This window comes from Anabrus simplex, chromosome 1 (assembly GCF_040414725.1).
Source record: "Anabrus simplex isolate iqAnaSimp1 chromosome 1, ASM4041472v1, whole genome shotgun sequence".
Taxonomy (NCBI): domain Eukaryota; kingdom Metazoa; phylum Arthropoda; class Insecta; order Orthoptera; family Tettigoniidae; genus Anabrus; species Anabrus simplex.
In genome coordinates this window covers 1,331,035,031-1,331,062,049 of record NC_090265.1, presented here as the reverse complement: position 1 = coordinate 1,331,062,049, position 27,019 = coordinate 1,331,035,031, and the positions used below count along the sequence as shown (strand labels likewise).

General features: G+C 36.6%; 1 protein-coding gene across 1 annotated transcript in view; it reads left to right on the top strand.

Annotated features, from left to right (window-relative positions):
* unc80 (unc80, NALCN channel complex subunit) overlaps positions 1 to 27,019 on the top strand; it is a 1,117,323-nt gene that overhangs the window by 509,048 nt on the left and 581,256 nt on the right. The window contains exon 17 of the mRNA XM_067137759.2: positions 26,449 to 26,587. Within this exon, the coding sequence (XP_066993860.2) occupies positions 26,449 to 26,587 (139 nt within the window). The remainder of the gene's footprint in view (positions 1 to 26,448; positions 26,588 to 27,019) is intronic.

Genomic DNA, 27,019 nt, shown 5'->3' with positions numbered 1-27,019 from the left:
TATTAACAATTTAAAACTGTGTTACGATTATACTGTCTCAAAGTCCATATTTTCTACTAGTCTGAGACTTGCGAGTCTTAAACCATAAATTGATGAAAACATATGCAAACCAGTTTGATCACTTATAAAATAACGTGGATTTAAAAGAACAACTTAAAAAATAAAATAGTCTTGAAAAAACATGAGCTTAATTCACACTTCTTAAAACATGACGTAGAATCGTATTAAAATACTTCAATAAAATCTTCAGAGTTGCTGATCCCAGTACTTATAACGTGTGAGGATTACGTTCATCGTCCCTTCAGAATGATCATTCACAGCAACGAACAAATTACATTTCTTACCATTCACCTACATTTCAAGCTATTTTAATGGTCACTAAGTGTTCTAATAGACATATTATATTTTTACTGATCATTGTTAAATTGTTGTAATTAGTTTCATCATTGTATTATTAGACGTTTTTACATTATAAGTACTGGGATCAGGGCCCTGACCTACCTTGAATTACGTTATTTTGGCTGATGATGCTCACAAAGTATGGGGGGAACATGTCCTAATTTTAATATCTGTTAATGGTTTTATCCTAAATATAAAGGATTACTATCTATTGGAAAGGTGGTTTTTATTAATGTATCAACTTCTTAGTCTGAATTCCAATATGGCTCTACAATGAGATTCATAACTTGCAATGATATTATAGTTGTCGATATTGTTTATTTTTATGAAGAGAAAAACATTTTCGCACTTTCTTGCTGAATATTTACTTTGAAAAAATAATTTACAATACAAAAGTATATATGTAATGATGTATAATGTTTTTCTATACACAATTCTATAGAATAATTACTTTGAAGGGAAAAATAGAAACATAAAAAATCAAAAATCAAACGTATGTCACTAGTAAAAACAAGACAGTGTCACTCACTGATAAAATTTGCATATATGTATCGATGTATGGCAAATACTGACAAGAAATTTTCTATGCATAGACTACATAGTATAAAAAATAATTCTAAATTATTAAAAAGTAAAAATTAATAGTTGACATTATAGTTTTTGCTTTCCGGATAAACCTTTTCTAGTTTTCAGTTCTAGTATCTATTTGAAAACTAATTTTACAATATAACAGAATATATGTAATTAAAAATCTATGGTGCTTTTAGCTCTGATTTGCTTTGGCCTACCAAGCAACCGCAGCTCGGTTCGAAGATCTGCAGTTTACAAGGTGATGCATGGTTAATGAGACGAATGCTCTTGGTCATTATTCTTGGTTTCTAGACCGGGGTACCTCTCTCACCCTCAGATGTCTCCTCAATTGCAATCACTTAGGGTCACTTAGTTTGCTATAATCTATCAGCTTCATTGTCCGTATTGATAATTTAAGCACACAAGCATGAAGGGTTAGGTTGAGTTGACCTCGAACCCACTCTCAGGCCCAGGTAAAAAATTTTTACCTGGCTGGGAATCGAGCCCATGACCCGGGTGAGAGGCAGGTATGCTACACTTGGCCCGCGGGGACCGGCATTATCATAATGATAGAGGACTTAGGAGGGAGAAAGTGAAAAGTAAATTGAAGTATGATATGGGTGGAGAATCAGACGGAGGTACATGTTTAGGTCCAAGAAGTTCCGTAAAGAAGACAGGAGGCTAAGGAATGTTGTTGGGTTCATTGGGAGAAATTTCCACAAAATGTTCTCCAGAGACATCATCATTAATCATCATTATCATTAATTTCATCTACCACCATATTCACAGTAGCTTTAGTACCATTAGAAACAAATAAACGTCTCTTCTTTAGCTGCCGTGATTCTGGGGGGCGTGTCTGGTATAATTTCAGCGCTACTCTCTGAACTAAATTCACTATCGTGATTCGATAAATCATCCGCATTAACTTTGCATTGTCCCTAATATTGCATTAATTTATCATCATCAATACCTGCTGAAAAAATATCACGTGAGCCACTTGCCATTTTTCTGTCACAAATCCACTCACTGCAAGGAGCAATTTCTTGCTGACCAGTTAGCGGTATTTGTAAACACAGGAAACGACTCTTGTGAAAGCTATAACATACTCTTAGAATTGCCAAAGAAAGGTCAGGCACACAATAACATGTAGCCCCTTTACTATAGGTTGTCACAAAAGTATACATGCCTCAAAATTATTTATATTACAGAATTACAAGCCAGCTCCATAGCCATAGCACGTTCACGCATGGCCACTCCACTCGCTCGTGTTTCTAAATAAATAACTGTCTCAGTTTGATGTATTAAAAATGCCTCAACCTTTATATGGGCGCATTATGGCCTTTAAACATAAAGGTGAGCGCTGCACTGATGTAGGTGCAAAGACGCACACAAAATGCTGTCAACTTGCGTACACCGATTTTTATTTGCAATTACAATATTTAGACATTAATCACACATTACCTAACCAACTGCTGTCACAAACAAAACACACACATCAACAAACTATCATCTTTAACAACTGCCTATCACGAAACACATGGAGATTGCAACCTTGAAACAGTTGACTGCTGACTGCTTACATTAGCATGTCGGCCTAAACATAACACGTGTTCACAAAAACAACTCTGGCTAACCAATAACTCTCCTCCACCATCAAGACCGCTTCCTTATATGTGTTGCCTTGCCGGGCTTGTAGAACCGAGCAGGATAGCTGCAGTCGCTTAAGTGCGGCCAGTATCCAGTATTCAGGAGATAGTATGTTCGAACCCCGCTGTTGGCAGCCCTGAAGATGGTTTTCCGTGGTTTCCCATTTTCACACCAGGCAAATGCTGGGGCGTACCTTAATTAAGGCCACAGCCGCTTCCTTCCCAGTCCTAGCCCTTTCCTGTCCCATCGTCGCCATAAGACATATCTGTGTCGGTGCGACGTAAAGCCAATAGCAAAAAAAAAAAAAAAAAAGGCTTCTAGAAGGATAGGTCACAGCATATCTTCTAGTAAATTCTAGAGTGCTTAATACATAATTACAATTGGAAGGAAGGTTCTCCATACTCCTCACCTTACCTGTGTTATTCTGGATATTACAATGTGTTGCACAATACTGTAGTAGATTACACACTATATGTACAGGTAAAAATAAATTATATACTATTAATTACAGGTTCTTACATTAACTAAACTTGTGTGTGTATATATATAGCACATGTTTCATGACATAACCTCACAAACAATGCGATTGTAAATAATGATACTAATAAGTGGATGTAAGCACTTCAAAGCCATACCTCACAAGTCATAATAATAATAATAATAATAATAATAATAATAATAATAATAATAATAATAATAATAATAATAATTCAAGCTCGATATAGGCATTATGTACCCATTGGTTAAAGAATATTGTTTTCAAGTTATATCAGTGTATTACACTTGTGTCAGCGCTCACCAGTCGGTCAGTCGGTCTGTTACAAGCTACAAATCTTGACACATTGGTATTTTCATATTACAGTAGTTTGTTAAGAGGGAAGCCCCATACTTTCTAGTGTTGACTGAGTTGAATGTAACTTAAAAGCTTTACAGTCTGTCAAACACACAAGTTCAATATAAATATTACACTATAATATACCTGTATAAAAAGAACACTATTAAACAAGGAATAACACTTATGACAGGAATAAACAAGAAATGATAGTTCATACCATTTCGGAGACATCAATGCAGATCTAAAATTCTGGGACATTGAAAATAAAAGTAAATTTATGAATATTAAGAAGCAATCAAAATTTGCATTGCAAAAAAAAAAAAAGCTGACGAATCCAACATGAATGGCCATACAAATTTTGAAAATTCCCCCTATTTGTCCTACATAATTAACATCTGGACAACATTGGCACTTTTTGCATTAACGCTTAATGAATTCCACAGGAGGTAATAAACTTAATTTTTATCCATATTAAACTGAGATAAGTAAAACTCTAAGATTAAAATTATTGTGTCCACCTATTCAATACAAATTCAATACAACACAATACAATAATTTTAATCTTGAAAGAGTTTTACTTATTGTATCTTCAATATGGAACAAAATGAGATTAGGTACTTGTAACTTGAACTGAGATTACAAAGCTTTTAAAAGTTTTAGGGTCCACCTTATTCAATACAATACAATTTGTTGTGTAGATGTAATTACAACATATTATGTTTATTCAGAACTAGTTTTGACGCTATACTGCATCGTGATCAGCTGAATAGAGGCATTGAAAAAATGTCAATCATATAAATATTAACATTATCACTAATTAAAATCTTATACTCTTACATTTAAAATGAATATATATTTAAAAAGATATAGTATTTGTCCTTCCTTTCTCAACAAGTTGAAGACTTGCAGGTCTGTTGTACCAAATTATTAAAACCATATGTGATCAGGTTCATTGTAATTAAAGTAATTTAAGGTGAATTTAAATTAAAATTCACACAAAGTTATTAAAATAGTTCCGTTCATAAAACACTTTGTGCTTAATTAAATACACTTCATAATTCTGCGTATAGTGCAATCATAAAAACAGATTCTGGAAGTTATGTAGTGTCTTTTTTGACAGTATTGTTCAGTGAAGCGAGGTTGAAGAGGTGGGAATGTAAAAATAAAGTCATTAAGCTATTAACAAGAACTTTGTTTCCCAGTTCAAATGCAGAACCTCAAAAGTTCATTGACTGAGCGAAGCGAAATGAAGCACTATGAGCAGTGATATGATTGAGCACTTCTGTGAATTTTTTATCGACAGATTCTGTTAATTTCATAATATTAGCCTCATTAGCTTCCCTAAGCTCAATTATATTAGCATTAGTTACTTCACTAGCTTCCCTAAGCTGAGTTATATTAGCATTAATGTTATCAATACGACTTTCTAACGCAGCGTTTGACTCTCTAAATTGGGTTTCTACGTTAGCGATAAGTTGAGCCATGCCAGTATTAGTTGCATCGATATGACTTTTGAGATTAACGCTAAGTTGGTTCATGCTTCAATATGACTTCCTAAGGCAGCCTTTGATTCAGCAATCGTATGTCCTAGATTAGTGTTAGATTTTGTAATCCTCTCATTTAGACTGACTTTTAAAGCCTCAATAGCAGCTTAATATATTCTCCATATTCATTTTGTTATTTTCACAAAAGGCATAAAATACAATCATTCAACTGATACTTATAATCACCATTATTTTCCAATGGCAAAGTTCAATAATTGACCAACACAAAATATTAAACACATATATGATACTGTGCATAAAAGTTCGACTACTGTGCCTGAAAAGTTTAAGTAATTTACACACACAAAAGAAAATTATCACTTGTGCCATTTTAATTAAGGCCACGGCCGCTTCCTTCCAACTCCTAGGCCTTTCCTATCCTATCGTCGCTATAAGACCTATCTGTGTCGGTGCGACGTAAAGCCCCTAGCAAAAAAAAATAATAATAATAAAGTTAATCATAGTTCTGTACTACAAGTCTAAAGTTTGTCAAAGTCACCGTGAGCTAAATTTGTTAAGATTTATTGTATTTAAAGTCTGTCTTTAGAAATTGAGCGTGAATCTAAAGAAATTGCTGTTTTCCTAGGGGTCACTTTTATACTCTCTAATCGTGCCCCTCATCTTGGGAGCCACTTCATAATATACTACCTACTCTCTGTAACCGAAACACCTGTACTTTAATTCAGCAGAAAACCGGGCGAGTTGGCCGTGCGCGTAGAGGCGCGCGGCTGTGAGCTTGCATCCGGGAGATAGTAGGTTCGAATCCCACTATCGGCAGCCCTGAAAATGGTTTTCCGTGGTTTCCCATTTTCACACCAGGCAAATGCTGGGGCTGTACCTTAATTAAGGCCACGGCCGCTTCCTTCCAACTCCTAGGCCTTTCCTATCCCATCGTCGCCATAAGACCTATCTGTGTCGGCGCGACGTAAAGCCCCTAGCAAAAAAAAAAAAAAAAAAATTCAGCAGAAAGCATGAGTTGGTGCCAGGGCATGTACGGTCCTTGCTAGGAAAACCAGAGAGAGAAGGGTACTAGAATAAGTTCCTATTAAGTTGAACATTGTGTTTATTCATGTTAGATAAATTATATCATCTTTTACAGACTAGCAGTAGGGGTTTAGAGAGTCCAGGCAGAGGTAGGGAGAGATGCTGTCCCTCGGCGTCGACGTTGGTGATGTCCCACGTCATCGTACTCCTTCCCCCTCACCATGGAACTCCTCTCAGCACCATGGCACCACGTTATCCCAAGGTGGTTGACGGCCCTTGAATTTCTGTTGAAACTCGAACCCGGGAGTCTGACGTCTTGGCGATGTCAGTGTGCAGCGTGGAATAATTAATTTAGACTTATTCCACTGAGATCCCATGAAGGGAGTAAAGAAGTGTGTAGACTTCGCACAGAATGTCAATATGATCTGATACGACACTTCTCTACTGCACTAAACTGAAGATTATTACACGGCACTGTTCGTATAATCTACAAGTTCCATAGTTAATAAGGTTCAACGCAAATAATGTGTTAGCCATTCAATATACTTATCGAAGAAATTCAAATTAATTCAGCATCACACTTTATGATGAAAGGAAGGATTAGCATAGTTCACAATATGAAATAATAATCATCCGATACACTCGTCGATGAAATTTAAGTTAATGGGGGTAATTCAATTTACAAAGCCTGCAAGCTTCTCCGACACTAAGGCTCAGTCTTACAAAATGAAATGAACACTGTTACTTTGGCACAGTCCAACGAAAAGAAGCAAATTATGTTACTGAGACACAGTCTTACGTAATACTTGAAAACACAGTAAATGCTGTAACGAAGGCACAGTCTTTTGAATACAAGTTAAAGCACATTTTGTGAAATGAACACTGTTGCGAAGACACGGTTTTACAAAAAGGGATTAAGTTCTTTCACTGAGGCACAGTCTTGTGAAATATTCTAAAGCACAGTTTTATGAGGAAAGTTAAGCACAATTTTTCAAATAAATTCTGTTACGAAGTCACAGTCATGTGAAAATAAGTTTTTGTGTTGTTCATGCAAAACAGTCCTGTGAAATAATTTAAAGCACAGCCTTTATGAACTGGAATGAATTATGCAAGTCATTTCGTGATCATTTACTATCAAATTATTATAATTAATGAACCACCTTTCCAATACACAAAATCCTTATATTTAGGATGAAACCATTTAATCACAAATTGGACATGTTTCACTCAACTTTGTGAGCATCATCAGCAATAGTTAACATAAATCATTGGTGGGTCAGGGCCCTGATCCTGGTGTATATCACAAAAGAATGTCTAATATACATTGATAAAAATATATAAATTTAACACTTTAAAAATAATCAATAAGATTATTTATGTCTATTAAAACAAAAAAATTTTTTTTTTCATTCAAATTTTTTAAAATGTAAAACGGAATGGATGGCTTAAATGTTAAAAATAGTATATGGTAATTAGATGTTCTTAAAAATCGTTGTCCAACATATCTACGCTCGATCATATTAGACTGTTTATGATAAAATCAGTTTTTCATATCAGGGTGAGTTCTTATTATAGACTATGTTGCTGTTTTTTAAGAATAAACATGATGAGAAACGCTAAAATCGCACATGATGGTTGAAAAACGAGTTCACTGGTGATAAAATGTCGTGTAGATCGGCGTAATTTAGCCTTTATGGGACTCCTTGCGTTGTAATTTCTGCCATTATTTTATGCAGTAATATGTTGAAATTGTTCTTCTAACGGAAAAAATGCTGATCTATTATATGAAATTGATCGAATGTATCCTGAAAAAGAAAAAGGGGAGAAAATATGAGTGTCGTCTATTGGAAAATTTAAATAGTGTAGCACTTAAAGGAGATGATAACGGGAAGCACTTACCCGTGTGTCAAACCTAAGTAAATAACCAAGGGACCAGTTCACACACGGGTAAGTGCTTCCCGTTATCATCTCCTTTAAGTGCTACACTCTTTAAATTTTCCAATAGACGACACTCATATTTTCCCCCCTTTTTCTTTTTCAGGATACATTCGATCAATTTCATATAATAGATCAGCATTTTTTCCGTTAGAAGAACAATTTCAACATATTACTGCATAAAATAATGGCAGAAATTACAACGCAAGGAGTCCCATAAAGGCTAAATTACGCCGATCTACACGACATTTTATCACCAGTGATATAATAGATCAGCATTTTTCCGTTAGAAGAACAATTTCAACATATTACTGCATAAAATAATGGCAGAAATTACAACGCAAGGAGTCCCATAAAGGCTAAATTACGCCGATGTAGACGACATTTTATCACCAGTGAACTCGTTTTTCAACCATCATTTGCGATTTTAGTGTTTCTCATCATGTTTATTCTTAAAAAACAGCAACATAGTCTATAATAAGAACTCACCCTGATATGAAAAACTGATTTTATCATAAACAGTCTAATATAATCGAGCGTAGATATGTTGGACAACGATTTTTAAGAACATCTAATTACCATATACTATTTTTAACATTTAAGCCATCCATTCCGTTTTACATTTTAAACAATTTGAATGAAAAAAAAATTTTTTTTTGTTTTAATAGACATAAATAATCTTATTGATTATTTTTAAAGTGTTAAATTTATATATTTTTATCAATGTATATTAGACATTCTTTTGTGATATACACCAGGATCAGGGCCCTGACCCACCAATGATTTATGTTAACTATTGCTGATGATGCTCACAAAGTTGAGTGAAACATGTCCAATTTGTGATTAAATGGTTTCATCCTAAATATAAGGATTTTGTGTATTGGAAAGGTGGTTCATTAATTATAATAATTTGATACTCTGAACTCCAATACGGTTGGAAAATGAGATTTATAACTTGTAATGATCATTTACTTGTAGAAAGAATGTCAATTATTTAAGCCCTTTCAGTTCGATACTTTATGAAACAAATTCTATTACTTATGTGTCACAGTTTATACAAGTCAATCCCTATTAACATCTTGGGGTAATTTATCACCTCATATCTCACACGAAGTTAGAGTCGTAGGTTCGCGCCTCTGACACTTAGAAATTTAAACTGAAACACTCGTACTTTATAATAAGTCTGTCATCGGCACTCAGCTAAACAGGGTAACGACCTCAAATATAACTTTCCGCAGCTGGCCCGCACACATGGTAGCTGGGAATATATGAAGACGCTGATTTCTACTAGCCCAGTGGGCTCCTTTTTATATGCGTAGGCCGGACCATGTAGTTTCAAATTCAAGGTTCTTCCACCTTGAATAACTCAACTATTCTTGTGCCGATTTTCATGAAACTTGGTACATTATCATTTGTGATAAGGGGGTACATGATGATGTAATTAGAATTTTGATAGCACATTCCATTCTTGAGATATCGAAATGGAAGAAATGGAAAGTTCGATAGTGACATCACTTGGCCTTGGCTGGCTCTCTGCAGCAAGTGGTTGCATGCCTTACTGTCACTTCCGCTGGCTGTTCACACAGCGGTCTTTTCAAATATCTCATATGGGAGTTAGAAAGCGTTACGTTAGAAATACTTTGACGGAGAATGTCGTAGTGGCATTCCGGTTTCAGTATATATACTTTAAGACAGAAACAGGTACCAAGAAGGACATTCCAGGAATCATTAACACATTGGCATACTGTGCTCTCTGCCAGGCAGCCGTGCATGTTGTAGCCATTCATACACATGTGCCTGACAGGCAGTTTCAGTAACTAGTTCAAGCCTTCTGTCCATAGATGGCATGACATGCAGTATACCGTCTGAAAGCTGAGAATCTGCTCTCTCTCTCTCATGAAGTTGGAACGAACATCATAGATTGCGTCGCACAGCAGACAATCACTCTCCAAGCAGGGTGATTACCCACTTGATAATCAGCAGAAATGGCCGACCGTAGTAAACATTGTATTATAAGGAATAAAATCAAACGTATATTATGGGATAGTCAGAGTGAATTGGGCAGTGATGTACTTTTAGAAAATTAAACAATTTTATTTACTAGTAGTGAAAATTATAGCAGCATAACAAAAAAACTTCACGTGAGAGTGATGATGCGTTTGAAGGTAGGTATGTAACTGCATGAACTGCCCTCCTTCAAGGCAAGTCACGTCACAACACAACACAAATATTTTTCAGTGCCTCATGATGTATTCCAGCGATAAGTATGTAGACATGTTACTCATGTATGGAGAAACTAGACAGAATTCTACCAGGCACAACAACTGTATCAAGAACACTATCAGTACAGACGACAGCCAACAGGAATGTGAAGGTCCCTCAAAGAAATGGGGACCAATGAGGTTATCATGTAACATGGCATATTATGTGTTCATGCCCCACTGTACCTCAAAAACTGCCTGTCGTACCCAATGGAGATTACCCACACTCCAGTAATGTATATTATGTCAATTAATGGTTCCATTGTTGTGAAAGAGCGTTTTGTCCATAAATAAGATGGTCGCTAACAAGTGTGGAAAAATGTCTGCGGGCTACTGCATCCCCGGGAAAGACATGGCCAGTTTGAGATCATCCTGTGACATCTACTCACAATGAAGATGTTGTGTTGGATGCTGTCCGGCTTAACCCTCACACTAGCACATGGGCCATTGCACAGGAGACGAACATCAGCTGAGCATCTGTTATGTGGATATTGAATACCCAGTGGTTTCACACATGCCATCTGCACCAGGAGATCCATGGTCATGATTTCAAAGCACGGGTGGTGTTCTGTCAATATGTAGACACTGATCCTGCCTTTTTAGCGACCATCTTATTTACGAACGAAACGCTCTTTCACAACAATGGAACCATTAATCGACATAATATACATTACTGGAGTGTAGATAATCTCCATTGGGTACGACAGGCAGTTTTTGAGGTAGAGTGGGGCATGAACACATAGTATGGCACGTTACATGATAACCTCATTGGTCCCCATTTCTTTGAGGGACCTCTGACAGGAGAACACTATCTGTGGTTTCTCCAAGATGACCTACCACTGTTCTTGGAGCATGTGCCACTCCTTGACTGCTGCAGGATGTAGTTTGAACATCACAGAGGTTAACTACACGCAGCGGTGGTCGTCTGGAACTATCTCCATGTGACGTATCCGGATAAATGGATAGGAAGGGGAGGACCTGTTCCCTGGGCCTGTAGATCCCCCGAACTTACACCCCTGAATTTTATTCCGTGGAACCATGTAAAACAATTGGTGTATGCACAGGAGCGAGCATTCCTAGTCAGCTTAGAAGGCTCATCACTGATGCATGCCGATCCGTTATGCCAGAGATGTTCAACATCCCAGACGGTCCTTACATCACCACACGTAACTCTGTGTTGACTACGGAGGTTGTAAGCTCGAGCAGGTGCTGCGTTAAAAGATGTAGGTAACTGAAATTCTGTCACTTGTTTCCTAGCCTCTTCCAACCCAGCTCCATACCAATGGCCCTTATGAGGCCAAATAAACAAATCAGTCTGTGGAAACTATTAAGTATCCAACCTTGCCACATCCATGTCAACTGGATATAAAAATAAAATAAAAAGCAAACAAACTTGAATTGGATTCGAACCTTTGAGCACCGTCCACTATCACAACTCCCATTGCACCTCTGCCAAGTGAGCTATTGTGAGGCTTGACATGCAGCATGCAATTTTCAGCCTATACAATACCTGTTCCTGGTCTGTGTATGCATCTCCTGTTGTAAAGTACTTATTCTTCATATCTGTGCTCGTTTTACGGGTTCATACGGGGTAGTCGCCATGAATTAATAATGGCGCTCACAATTTCTGCTGGTTTTTAGCCCGTAACAACACATCTCATCATATTACCATGGATTAGGGAGAGGGACTGATGTATTACAAAATTGTAGTAAATACAACAGGATGCATAAAACTAAAACACAAGGGGCTGGTGAACCAACCGGTATACAAAACGTTTTTAGATTTTCTTACCTCCAGACTTCTGAATATTGGATCCTTTTTAACATAACTGTTTATTTGCAGAAGCAAATGAACTAGAACAAAACCTAGTTTGGGAATTCTTAAAAGACAAACAAAATATCATTCAAAAATAAAATCAAAGTGAATATTGTTATTCTTTTGAATTATGCTTTTTTTGTAATGTATTTAACAGTAAAATTATAGGTATATATTCAGAAAAAAGTTAGGGGAACATAGAGTGACTTACAAATGCACCCTGCAAAGTAGAAGAGCTATTAACTGATACTTTACTGCCTTGAAAAGTGTCATGACTCTTCAAATGGCAAATTGTGTTTGATGTATTTTTGCTTTTAATACTAATACACCAGAAGCAACTATTACATTACATTTTATTTTCTGGAACTTCTGTTCAATACTCTGAGGCTCATGATTTTCTTTTGATAGCCATGAATGTGTGCTAAAAATATTATGTACAATAAATTATGAGCAGAAGGGTGCAAATCTTCCTCATCCACTATAAATGAAAGGCTCAAATGGAATGACAGGTTCTGCTATTCACCTTGTAGATTGTCTAATGTATATCAGACCTCCTACCACCTTTCTTCCCACTTGTGCATGCATCTATGCCATTTGCATTTCAACAATTCCACCAAATCACTCTGTGATTTATGCAGTTGACCATGGTGTAGCAGCATGTTTTGGTTCGCTGTATACTGCATGACATTAGAAGCATACATAGCTTTCTCAGGAATCCACTGAGACATGCCTCACTAAGCAAGATGCCAAAAATTTCTTAAGCTTCTCAAAATATGCATTCTCATTTCCCATCCCTAGGCTTCAACACTCATCGAAAGGTCAACTTGACAGATCCTCAGTCTAGTTTAAGATAAAAAGGAAAACCATGTAAACACAAGAAAAGCGAAGAAATGAAATGATAAAGATGACTCCAGTGATAAGAGACTAGGGGCACAGAATAAAATACTGGAAAGGCAGCAGCAAGTATCAAGTCAAGTTATATATAATTACACACTAGAAGGATAGCAACATGAATTGGAACATACAGTGGGACAAGTACAGCAGTAGCTCAGTGTGGAAAGAAATATAAACAAGTTTTTCAGGGGCTGAGAAGAAATGGATGTAGAAGAACTGCGACTGCGACTGATGAGAAGAGAGCCCATTTATTTGAAGACACAGTGCATGAATATGTGGAGAATGTACTCATGTCCTCTTTTTGTCACTACTTTCTGCAGTGATCTGTTATTGTGTTTGTCTTATTGTGCATTCCTATTTATATTCCTCTTTTACTTTACAGTATATTACTTTGCTTTGTCGCCTCTGTGTTCCCTTTTACTTCATAATCTCATTTTGTTGGTTTTAGCAGATCATACCTCTGCAGGACATGCTCATCAAACATTGTAATTAATATAAAAGAATATAGGGGTTATATACTATACAGTCATAAGAAATACTCCACATATATTACTGACTCATTAGTTTACATGAACCGAGCTCGATAGATGCAGTCGCTTAAGTGCGGCCAGTATCCAATAATTGAGAGATAGTGGGTTCGAGCCCCACTGTCGGCAGCTCTGAAGATGGTTTTGCGTGGTTTCCCATTTTCACACCAGGCAAATGCTGGGGCTGTATCTTAATTAAGGCCACGGCCGCTTCCTTCCACTTCCTAGGCCTTTCCTATCCCATCGTCGCCAAAGACCTATCTGTGTCGGTGTGACGTAAAACAAATAGAAAAAAAAAGTTTTCATGAAAAACCTATGTCCAGCAAAGGAATTTGATGAATCTTAAGTATGGAGGTGAATTTCAGTTTCCCATTGTGTACTAGTTAAGTTCATTGTACTTCTTTGTAACGACATAATTACAAATGAATAGGGTATATTAGTGTTCTTTAAATATATTACTATGGAAGTGTTTGTAATGTTAAACACTCAAACTGTACTTCACTTTGTTCTTTGCAGTTAGCAATGTTTTTATAATTTTTTATTATCTTATACTTTAATATGCTAATTAAAGTAAATATTCTAATATGGCATTATTGGAAATATTGTAAACTTTTGGAAATGTCTCTGTGTATTTTTTAATTTGTGCTTCTAATGGGCATGCGATACTGTCATGGCTTCCTTTGCATAACTATGCTTTATACCCTTCCTCAGTGTATGATATTAATATGCATGACTATTGCTTGTTTGCATTCCATAAAGCATTAATTATGTCACAAAAGAACAGTGTTCAGATTGATGTATTCCTCTCATATTGAAATGTTCTGAACTGAACATAAAGAATCATTGTTAATCTATTGTTTGAATAGTCTTACTTCTAGTATAAAACAAATATACAGTAGCAACTTGGTGGTTGTTGCTTCGTGGGGCCTTCCACCTGCATCATTGGCCCATGTAGCAATTTGCATCCTATAGAGTAATGTTTGCAAACAGAATGAATTATTATTATTATTATTATTATTATTATTATTATTATTATTATTATTATTATTATTATTATTAATTTTTAAAAAGTTATTTGATAAAACCTGAGGTTTTTCTTTCAGGAAAAAAGCATGTAATTCTGTTGTTTATTTAATGTTTTGTTTTTCCATGTATTTTCAACATACAGGAATTTTTAAAGGTTATATTTTAATGAAATTGAAGTTGAAAAGAAAATGGCTTCTCCTATAACGAACACAGAGTACCTTCACCTTCTTCTGACAACTAGGTTTTCCCTTTGGTGTGCCCATAGATATGCTATGATACAATTGTATGATTTAACATCTTTAATATTGTCATAGGTAATGGGTAAAGGAAAAATGGAGAACTGCTGGTTACAGTTTGAAGGAAAATGACAGAAGAGTACCATGAAATGTGTGATAATCGCTGACCTAAGGAGCAATAATTTCAGCAGACTCTTTTATATGGCAGTCACTACACTTTAGAAAAACCTGAACTGGCAGCTCATGAACATTGTATTAATGACTTTACTTTCCTGTCACAAAAACAGATAGCACTATTTGTGAAGAATCTGAATGACTAAAATCCTTGGGCATTTGCAAAGGAATAATGAAGAAAATTACATTCATGACTGATCTGGGTGCAAATGTTAAAAGGGCACTTATACCTTTATAAGAGACTCCCTTTTACCATGCACTGCATTAATACGATTTTGTGCCATGCATTTGATGGAAATGTTATTCAACAAAATGCCAGTGTGCTCACCTCTCTTAATGTAGTAAAATCAGTTGTGGCATATCTGAAAAGGTATAGGCATATTTCCAAACTAAAGAAAACTGCCCTTCAAGACACTGAAACACAGTTGAACTGTAAGTATAATATGATTATATATCTGCCTGAACAAATAAATGAAATACATAGAGTACTAGCTAAAGTGGGAGCTGAAGATAGGCCTGATGGTTATATTGAAGACATAATCAACAGAGTAATTCTGTTCCTTGCTCTGTTCAGAATGGCTTCCTATCTGCTTGGAGTAGAGAACGAACCAACTCTCCAACTTATGTTGTTGTTGTTACTCAAATTAAAATATCACTGTGAACCAAATATTGATGACATTTCTTTTCTTGTTATTTTAGATAATCATTAGGTTGTCAATTATTGTTTTAGAAATTTCAAAGCCTAAAATGATGTAGCCTACCATGCTATATTTGAACTTGGAAGTCATTCTGGCTGTTATGCATTGATTTGCAACAATTTTTTGGCCCTCCTTTCAGCATCATTCAGCACTCTCTGATGAGAACAAAGAGAGGACTTATGCAGCTGTTCGAAATATGTGTTTGCATATTCCTATTCCAGATGGTTCAATGGGGATTTCTGTTACTGCCAATGGGCTGCGTTCTCCCCATAAAGGACAGTTTTTCTTTAAAGGATGGAATGTTGAGCAGCAGTCGATGACTCCAGAAGATGAAATATTTACATATTAACATAGGTAAAGATGATAATATTTTGAAATGGTGGCAAGAAAGAGAAACTACATTCCCATGCCTGTCAGTTTTAGTAAGACTCTTCTGTATATACCAGCTATTGAAGTTGCCAGCAAGTGGGACTACAGTTTAGCTGGGCACATGCCTTCTTGTACACACTCATCTATATCGCCTGAGCAAGTGGATGATCTACTTATTTATGACAATATACATATGGTAACTTCTCACTCATGATCAATAAGTCAATCTGCCCATCAGAAAATGATTTTCACATTTTCTTAAACCTCTTCTTAAAATGTGCTTTTGAGTAGCTATTAGTTAGATTAACTCTGAAGAACATTATTTTGTTGAAAAATTATTGTTTTTAAGTTAATGCCCAGCATATTCTGTTCCGAAAGTGGTCATTATTTTTATTTTGAAATAGATTTTGGTTTGCATCAGTAGGTTAATTATTTTGTTTCTTATGCCTTGAAGTACAGTACATTATTTGGTTATTGAAATATATTTTGTCAGTTTTCTTTGGCTTTAAACAATGATTATATTGCTAAGTTCTATTTTCTAAGCAGCAATTGTGTTTTCTTATTTAATAACCATAGAAAATTAATAGCTATTGTAAAATAACCATGTACAGTCACCTCCAATTATGCCATCACAGCACAACCAGAATGGTGGCAACCAATGTACAAACAAGCAGTAGGTAATTAAAAGAGACAAGATCCTTCTCTTTCCGCATTACCTGCTTACACTTGCTTGTGCTGTACCATGAAGATTTCCCAAGAGCCAATACATAGGGCAACAATGTACCAGTCAGTGAGGCGTTTGAGATTTTGAATTTTCGAGCTGTTTGTTTTTATCCAGACTTGTTTATAGTCATTGTGATCAGACAGCATGGACTGTTCAGTAGGCTCATTTGTTCAGTGAACTGAGGGGCTTTTCCAGCTTGGTTCTTTCAAACACTCACTGATTGGAATGCTCAAGCAGGAAGCTTTAAACAAGTGTAGACTCATTGAAACTCTACACGATTTTTTGCACAGCTGTATTATGGAATTACAAAATATTATCTTCTACAGAAAGTAACCTGCCATAGAAAGCAAGGTAAAAGTAAGAGAGGAAAAGGGTGAAGAAGAATATCATGGGTACACATACATAAACCAATAGACAGGACTACTCGCTGTCAACTGTCTGCTTACTACACACAGCAACCTGTTGGACAGAAATGCAATATGTGGTCATCACCATCCATTAATATATACGCATAAGAATGTGTCGTCATTTGCCAATCTGTTAGTTTTTAAATATTGGTGACTAATCCTGAATAAATGAACACTCATTCAAGATTGTTGAAAATTGTAATTATGGAGGAAATGTATTTTCATGTGGTGTAACTAAATTGTTGCACTATTTAAGTTAAAATTAGGCTTAATAAATTGAACTTAGTGAGGAAAAAATGATGTAGGAAATATGGTATTGAAAGCATCAACCAAATGAGGAACTAGGTCACCCTTAGTGCCACACTCTCACCATCACTGAAGCAAATTTACAAATTGTTAAGCTTATCAAAATATTTTAAAAGGAATACATCCCTAACATCTCCAGGATGAAACAACTAATTTTATGTTATCTTATCTTACCTTACAATTAGATACATTATGATTGGTATGGAAGAAGGCAATCTGATAAATGATTTTCAAATTCCAGAAAATATATCCCCTTCCTTCTCCACTCCCACTAGTAAAAATAAGAAAGAAATTGCTACCTGCTAAAAGAAAGAAACATGAACTTATCATAAACTATCTTCAGACTTGTCTGATCTGAAACAGTGTAAATGATATGGTTATACATATACTACATGGAAGGTGATTGGGAATTTAAATGAGACTATAGAGTGGGTATGTGGGAAACTGGGCATGAGATTTTTAGACCCTAATAGGAGGTACGGATCTGTGCTCCTTCACTTAAACACAGTGCTATGTATGTTAGGAAATTTCTTTAGAAGGGTTATAGGGATGCACATTCAGGGAAACGGGATGGTCCAGGGAGCAGTAATAAGGATACAGGGATCTGGAAGTCAGGTAGGGATGACATAAAAATGTTAGTGTTGAAATTTGGAAGTACTGTAAAGAAAGGAATAGAATTAAATAATTTAATAGATTTATACATACCAGATATTGTAATAGGAGTTGAATCATGGCTGAGAAATGACATAATGGATTGCAGAAATATTCTCACAGAACTGGAGTGAGTATCGTAGAGATAGGACAGGAATGGTAGGAGGCGGTGTATTCATTCTGGTGAAAGAAGAATTTGTAAGCTACGAAGAAGTTAAAAATGACAAACATTAAATTCTAGGTGTAAGGCTCATTTCTAAAGATAATAGGCAACTTGATGTCTTCAGAGTCTACAGACTGGGAAAGGATAGCGCTGATGCTGATTCAGAATTATTTGATAAGATAATCAGCTATATGCAAAACGATATGGAAAGGAACATGTTTTATCGGGTGATCTCAATTTACCAATGTCAATTGGGTAGGCAATGCGAACGACAGGAAGCATGACCAACAAATGGCAAATATGTAAGTTAACATGGTAAGGACAGTTCATTCAGAAAGTGATGGAATCAACTAGAGGGATGAATATTCTGGATGTGGTGTTGATAAAACCAGATGAGCTCTATAGAGAAACCGAAGTAATAGATGGTATTAGTGATCTCTCAACTGTTTTTGTCATAGTTAAAAATAGATGTGATAGAAAGGGATGATGTTATTCTGTACAGAGAAATAAATAAGATATAAGATTGTGAGCAACTACAAAATGACCTTGATAATGTTGTGAGATGGACAGTAGGCAATGGTATGATGATAAACGGGGTTATTTGGCAGGTTGTGATTTTTACAAATTGGATGTGTCCTCTCAGTTTTAATTACTGCATTGATGGGGTGAAAGTTATTTCTGGGGATCATTGTAAGTATGTAGGTGTTAATATAAGGAAAGATCTTCATTGGGGTAATCAAATAAATATGATTGTAAATAAAGGTACAGATCTCTGCACATGGTTATGAGGGTATTTACGGGTTGTAGTAAGAATGTAAAGGAGAGGGCATATAAGTCTCTGGTAAGACCCCAACTAGAGTATGGTTCCAGGGTATGGGACGCTCACCAGGATTACTTGATTCAAGAACTGAAAAAATCCAAAGAAAAGCAGCTCGATTTGTTCTGGGTGATTTCCGACAAAAGAGTACATTACAAAAATGTTGCAAAGTTTGAGCTGGAAAGACTTGGAAGAAAGGAGACGAGCTGCTTGACTAAGTGGTATGTTCCCAGCTGTCAGTGGAAAGATGGTGTGGAATGACATCAGTAGAAGAGTAAGTTTGAGTGGTGTCTTTACAAGTAGGAAAGATCACGATATGAAGATAAAGCTGGAATTCAAGAGGACAAATATTTGTTAATAGGAAGAGGAGTTAGAGATTGGAATAAATTACCAAGGGAGGTGTTCAATAAATTTCCAATTTCTTTGCAATAATTTAAGAAAAGGCTAGGAAAACAACAGATAATGGCTCAGTAGTGACTGATTTATTGATTGGAGGGGAAACAAGGGGAAAATTGTGCAAGACAGGCAGGCTAATATTTTAAGGAAACTGAAATTGAAGGCCAAGCACTCTAGGTAGGGCCAAAGTTCAGGAGAAGTTTTGGTGAAGAAACCATATGAACCACTGCAGGTAGTATACCAGAGGAACAGAGATGTGTTCAATAGGAGGATGTAAGAGGAAATGAAAATGTAGGAAAAGGAAATATAGAATTGATGATAGGAAGAGGGAAGTGGAACAGGGTCTGCAGATGGAAAAATGGAAGAGAAATTAGGTTCTACAACCATCAGTGAAGATAAGGGATACCAGATGTGTAAGAGATCTAATAAAGGTGTGGGTTTGAGTTTTTGGTCATGGGGTAATTCCATTGTTAGGCATGTGAGGAAAGTGTGTAGAAGAAAAGGAACCGGGGTAGAGTGTTATTTAGGAATTACGTTATGGCAGATTATGAAGAACAGTAGAAAAGAAGGAGAAAGATAAGGAGAAGGTGATAATTTTTCATGTTGGTACCAACAACATAAGTCAAGCAGGAGTAGGTACCAACATATTTGGAGTTTGTGCAATTTGGTTAGCATACACAGGAGTAGTTTAAGGGACCAGAGGTTGTTGCCAGTGGAAGAGGGATACTGACTGGATGATGATTGGGAATTAAATGAGGCTATGGAGTGGCTATGTGGGAAACTGGAGGTGAGATTCGTAGATCGTAATGGCTGGGTAGGGGACACAGATCTGCTCTCAGAAGTCTTCTCTTGAACCGCAGTGGTATGTATAAACAGTTGAATCAAGGCTAAGAAATGTTATTATGCGTGTAAAATTTTTTTCCCAGAACTAGAGTGTTTGTTGTAGAGTCAGGATAGATTCAATAGGAGAGGCAGTACTTATAATTGTAAAAGAATAATTTGCAATTGATGAAAATTTGAAGAGGTTCTAGGTTCTTCCGCACAAAGGAGCAGAAGAAGAACTGATATGATTGTTTTTAAAAAGGATCATGGAAAGGCCTACATACTGGAGGTATGGTAATTTTCCAAATTGGTACCAATAATGTAAGGCAAGCAGGAATATGTACTAACTTAAATTGGGTTGTGTGGGATCTGATTACGACAGCATGGAAGAACCTTAAGGAAGCAGAGATTGTTATCAGTAGGATACTGTATAGGAGCGATACTGACAGGAGGGTGACTGGGGATTTAAATGAGACTATGGATTGGGTATATGGGAAATTGGCAGTGAGATTTGTAGACCCTAATGGGTGAGTAGGGGTAGGTATCTACATGCAGATGGCCTTCACTTGAACTGCATTGGTAAATATAAGTTAGGTTTGTTCAGAAGAGTTATAGGGAGGTACATTCAGGGAAATGGAGTAGACCAGGGATCAGTGATGATAGTACAGGAAGCATGATGTCAGGTAAGGATGACATAAAATTGTTAAACGGTAGAAGTATTGTAAAGAAAGGAACAGAATTAAATTATTTAATAAATATATATTTACCAGATATTGTAATAGGAATTAAATCATGGCTAAGAAGTGATATTATGGATGCAGAAATTTTCTCACGGAACTAGAATGTTTGTCATAGAGAGAGGTTAGGTATGATAAAAGTGGGAGTTTTCATACTGGTGAAAGAAGAATTTGTAAGCTACAAAATATGAAGGATGAGAAATATGGCATTCTAGGTGCAAGACTTAAGTCTTCACTTGAACTGCATTGGTAAATATAAGTTAGGTTTGTTCAGAAGAGTTATAGGGAGGTACATTCAGGGAAATGGAGTAGACCAGGGATCAGTGATGATAGTACAGGAAGCATGATGTCAGGTAAGGATGACATAAAATTGTTAAACGGTAGAAGTATTGTAAAGAAAGGAACAGAATTAAATTATTTAATAAATATATATTTACCAGATATTGTAATAGGAATTAAATCATGGCTAAGAAGTGATATTATGGATGCAGAAATTTTCTCACGGAACTAGAATGTTTGTCATAAAGAGAGGTTAGGTATGATAAAAGTGGGAGTTTTCATACTGGTGAAAGAAGAATTTGTAAGCTACAAAATATGAAGGATGAGAAATATGGCATTCTAGGTGCAAGACTTAAGTCTAAAGATAATAGGCAACTTGATATTTTTGGGGTGGACAGATCTGACGCTGATGCGGAATTATTTGATAAGCTGATCAGCTGTGTGGGGAACAGCATGGCACAGGAAGGAATGTTATTATAGCGGGTGATATGAAATTACCAATCTTGCTTAACTGGGAAGGGAATGTGAAAGACAGAAACCAGCTTTGGCATATGTGGAAGTGATTGTTAGGGTCCAAACTCTGTCCCTGGGAGAGACTTGAGAATCTTCAAAGGGATGAATTTAGGGCTGTAATAATTATAAACAAGGCAGCCAGTCCTTGTCCAATGATCAAACTCATGAGGCATGAAGACCTTGAAGAAGAAGAAGAAGAAGAAGAAGAAGAAGAAGAAGAAGAAGAAGAAGAAGAAGAAGAAGAAGAAGAAGAAGAAGAAGAAGAAGAAAGTCTCTGGCTCTAAGCTACAAGTAGCAGTTACAAAATTTTGAAAAACTTACTTCAAGGTGGAATAGTATTCTGGAGTTTAATTAAAACTATAAACTATTTTTCCTCAAATTGTTATTGAAAAATATGGTGTTAAAGACAGAACTTCACTACCTAATGCTCAACTAGGTAGTTCTGAAGTGTTGAACAGGTAGCAGTATTATCCACAACAGGCAGATGAGGAAACAAATTTAGGATAGGGCACCGATTTAGGACATCTTACCTTATTAACATAAGTGTAGGAAAGGAACAAACAAATGTCAGATCAAGTCAGAGAGAAAGAGCAACAGGAATTAGAAAGGAGAAACACATAGAATAGGACGAACACAGTGGCAGGTGAGTGTGGGAAGAGGGAGCAACAGAAATAGGAGACAAGGACAAACATGGAAACACAAAATGACAAAGACAATCTCCACATCTTTTAATATGTCCGTCTTCAAATAGACAGACTCTCTCCTCATCAATTCCAGTTCTTCTAGATCCACCTCTTCAGTCTCCGACGAGCTCGTTTCTGCTCCCCAGCTTCATTGGGAGGGCAGGCATTTACACTCATTGAGGGGCTATCTTAACAGATCTTCAGTCTTCATGTGAGATAAGTGTAGGATAAGAAGAAAGCTGGATAAGTGCAGGAAAAAGGAGGAAACTTAAGACAATGAAAAATACAGGTGGTAAAAGAATAGGAAAACAGGACAAACACAAAAGTAGAAAAGAATCCCAATGGGATAATATAAGTTGTTTTGTAAGGGACTAAATCACCAAACTAGTGTTAACCAGAAAGATAGGAAATAATATTCATTGTGCACCGACATAAACATACATACACATGGCTACAGCCAATACACATCACTCTTCTGTCATCATTGTCCTATCATGTGTCACCTGCCATTGATCTCCAGCCAGTGTCTGCCTTTTTGAGGCCAGGAACAAATAAACTTCACCAAATTTTTGTAATGTCCTCCCAACTTTTAATCATATTATGATTAAAAGCACTAAGACTACCAAAACAAAGCAAAGAAAGAATCTACAAACTGAGACGAGAGGAATTCGTATCTTCCTCCCACATCTTGTAGTAACCACTCATGGAACAGTTCTACTAGAGACAGGCATACCAGGGCTCTTCTCCTGGACCACTTCTTCATTCTGCCTCTCTAATGGGAGTTGCTTCTAGTGGATAGATGTTCTGCACAGTCCGGTCCAACTCACCAACAGCAGTTTTCATCTTGGCCACCCTGATAACATTATCTTTCCCAGAATATACAGCAACCACTCTTCCTAAAGGCCAGTTCATTCTATGTGCTCCATCACTTCCAACGATCACTACTTCCCACACCTTGAACTCTCGATGTGAGTTTGGCTGACCTTTCCCCGGTTTAAGTTGCCCTAAGTATTCTATCCTGAATCTTTTGCATAATTCTGTCCTCAGATGCTGTATATATCTAAATTTCTTTCCATGGCTTATCTGATCAGTGTCATCAATATTGGTCACTCCCACCCTGGGAATACCCTGAAGAAACATTGCTGGAGTCCACGCTAGTAAATCATCACTTTCTTCAGATAAGTAAGTCAATGGTCGGGAATTAATAACTGCTTCAGTGTCCACCAGCACTGTCAATAGTTCCTCATAATCTAAAGAGGAATGGCCTACATTCATTACAACAACTTTAACATCTGAACAGTACATTCCCAAAAGCCTCCCCGCCATGCAGCAGTGGGAGGATTAAATTTCCAAGCAGTTCTCAGATAACTTGCCTCTACACTAACTTTTGTCCAGTCAATATCATGGAACATATTTTAAGCTCCCACAAAATTCCTTCCATTATCGCTGTAAAAAAACATTTGATCTCTCTCTCTGAGCAATGCTTGAAGGAACCTTGGAGTAGACAAAGTCCTGATGAGCTCAAAGTTTACAGCTCTGAAAGCAGCACACTTGAATATCACAATCCATGCTTTTTCACCCCCTCGGAGATGTAATGGGCCAGCCAAATCCACCCCTACAATCTCAGTAACAGAATCGCCTCGAATTCCATCTTCTTGTAAAGGTGCAACCTCTGTAGTAATTCTTTTCACATGGTATCTTCTACACTTGACATAGCCAGAAATCACCTTTCTTATGGCTCTTCTACCATTGATGATCCAAAACCGCTCTCGCAAAGTAGAGGGTAGAACTTGTACTCCAGCATGAGACAATTCCAGATGTTTCCCCATGATCATCATGTGAACTAGCTTATTATTAGTAGGAATCAGAATGGGAGTTAGGAATAATTATTCATCCTTCTCCTTATTAACCCTGTCTTGACTTGAAGTAACCGACTTTCATCTTCAAACACATTGAAAGATTTGAGAGACGACTCCTCGTTTTCTCCAAGCATCTCTTGCATCACAATCTTCCAAAGCCTCTTTTCAGCCATTTGCAATTTTTCCACTTCAAGTTTCTTTGAAGTAAGTTGTTCTCTGAATATTGAATTTTCACGACCGCATTGTAATTGAAACAGACTTTCAACGTATTAGGTCGTGTTACGTACATGTAGTACGTGTTGAAGAGATGTTTAGTACAGAACAACCGACGCAAAATCGGGAGGTTGTGGCTTCGGATCCCACTGGTGTCCGGCTGGCCATTTTTGTTCTGTACTTAACATCTCTTCAACACATACTACATGTACGTAACATGACCTAATACGTTGAAAGTCTGTTTTGATTAAGTTGTACTCTCTTTCCTGCCATGTTGTAGATGAATTGCAAAATCCAGGCTGTCGTCCTGACAACTTTTGCATACTTAGAAAAGTATTGAAGAAACAATTTTTTGTGGAAACTAAAACAGTAGAAATTCCTTTCTTTTTCTCTTCATTGACCTTTTCTTCACCACGCATGACATTTTCAACAGCCACTCAGAACTAGGGCATCTCGTCCTTTGAGAGCCCTCCCACCATTTCAACATCAGGAGTCTGGTAGCAGAGCAGCCTCTAGAGGGTAAGTCAGCTGGGTTATTTGCTCCACGCACATGATTCTACCTATCAGGGTTAGACAACTGTTTAATTTCCTTCACCCGGTTGGCCACAAAAGTTCCCCAGACTACCTTCCACTTGATCCAGCAGAGTGTTGTTATGGAATCTGTCCAATAATAAGTCAAAAGATCTTCAGTTCCTAAACTTGCCTTTATGGGTGAAGCAAGGCGAGCTCCAATTGAACAACCTAAGAGTTCCAATCGAGAAAGTTTTCTTCAGAGGTGCTACATGAGCCTTTGCCTGTATTAGTGTTACATCTGTCTTGTGTAAGATGTAGGATCTCTGGGATCCACTGTCTATCAATGCTCGCACCTTCTTCTCCTTCCCTTTATGCATTAGCTTGAAACACAATGTTTGAAAAAACACCTCCTGTGTGGCACTCTGAATGTTCATGGAGATATTGCTCTTGTTTTCCCTGCCTTCCCAAGTTCTAGGTTCAGGTTCTCTTCAGCCCTTTGTATATTCTGTTTATGGCACATAATGGCAACATGAGGGTTAGCATACAAGGTGCATCGAATGTGTTTCTTGATATTCTTGGCTCTGTGTCCTAACTTCAGACATGCAAAACAACAGTTTTCTTTTGCTAGCTTGTTACACTTTTCTTTCAAGCTCATTTCTTGAGCAGAAGGTGGCATTCCTTACTCCCGTGTGGATTGATGCAAAACACACACTTTTGCTTCTTGCCATCAAATTTTGCACAGAACAGTGAACTCTCAGTTGGTAGTGATTTGTCTTCAGAAATTTTCCTTCTTCCCTTCTCTTGCTTTTTCCTATTGTCTAAACCGAAACCAGCCTGTGCAAAGGTAATTCTTCTCCCTCCACTTCATATTTGAGGAAATTAAGAAGAGCCTCCAGTTTATCTTTTTGTGGACTGATAAAATCTTCATTTGCTCCCTCTTCCCACACTGACCTGCCATTGTATTAATCTTTTTATGTGTGTTCCTTTCTTATTCCTTTTTCTCTCTGACTTACCCTATTAGGAATGAACTGTTGTTTTGAGAATAGTAGAGTGAACGAACGGCAACTAAGAAGGAACATTATGATACTGTCTTTGTGTCTGAAAACCTTATATATAATGCTTGTGTAAAAATGTCTTTTTCATAAACCAGGGGCATTAAAATTGCTAATAAAAATAATACCACCATTAATACTTTATAGTGTTATTCCATATTCATTGTATTTAAGAACTACGATCATTGTTTATGGTATTGAGCAATTACTTCATGAAACATCAGTGCTAAATTATTGTTATTTTTACTGTAGAAATATTATTTTCTAATTTGCTAATAAAATTTGCATGGCTACAGCTACATTGCTGCAGTGTAGCATTTAAATACAGATGGGTAGTAGGTTGCCAAATGATAACCTATGTGTAATTTCCTTAACTCACTATTTACTGGGAAATACAGGTATATTGGTGAAGTTCATCCAGAGAGGACCAAACAAAGTCGTTATGTTGCTGCAAACTTATCACATGGGACTCCAAACCCCATCATTACAGTTACTGAACATACTCCCACTCCTTCACCAGATTTCATGAAGAGGCAGGTGAGTGGACTTGAAGTTCTTATATTACAAAAGTGAACAAATTCAATTTCTATCTTGTATAAGATATGCCGTACTTTTCCAAATGGTAACAACAGCTTTAAAAAAAATATTGTATTTAAAAAAATTTATTTTGTAGGTTGGCTGAAAAGACTTTTCTAATAATAATAATTTTTCTATTTATGTATTTAATTTGGTGAGCACAAATAATTTTGTTGTTGTTGGTACTGTTTGGAAAAATACTACCAAGTTTAGCACAACTGTGCAGCGTGGTTGGAAACAATGTGAACCAGATATGTGAGCATTATAGGGTTGTTCATATTGATAAATCATTTAAAAAATAATTTGATATCTCATGCCGTTGTCATTTTATCAACTGCTGAACTTAGCCAATCAGCTCGCTTCACGGGTGAATTAAAATGGGTTTAGTGAGGC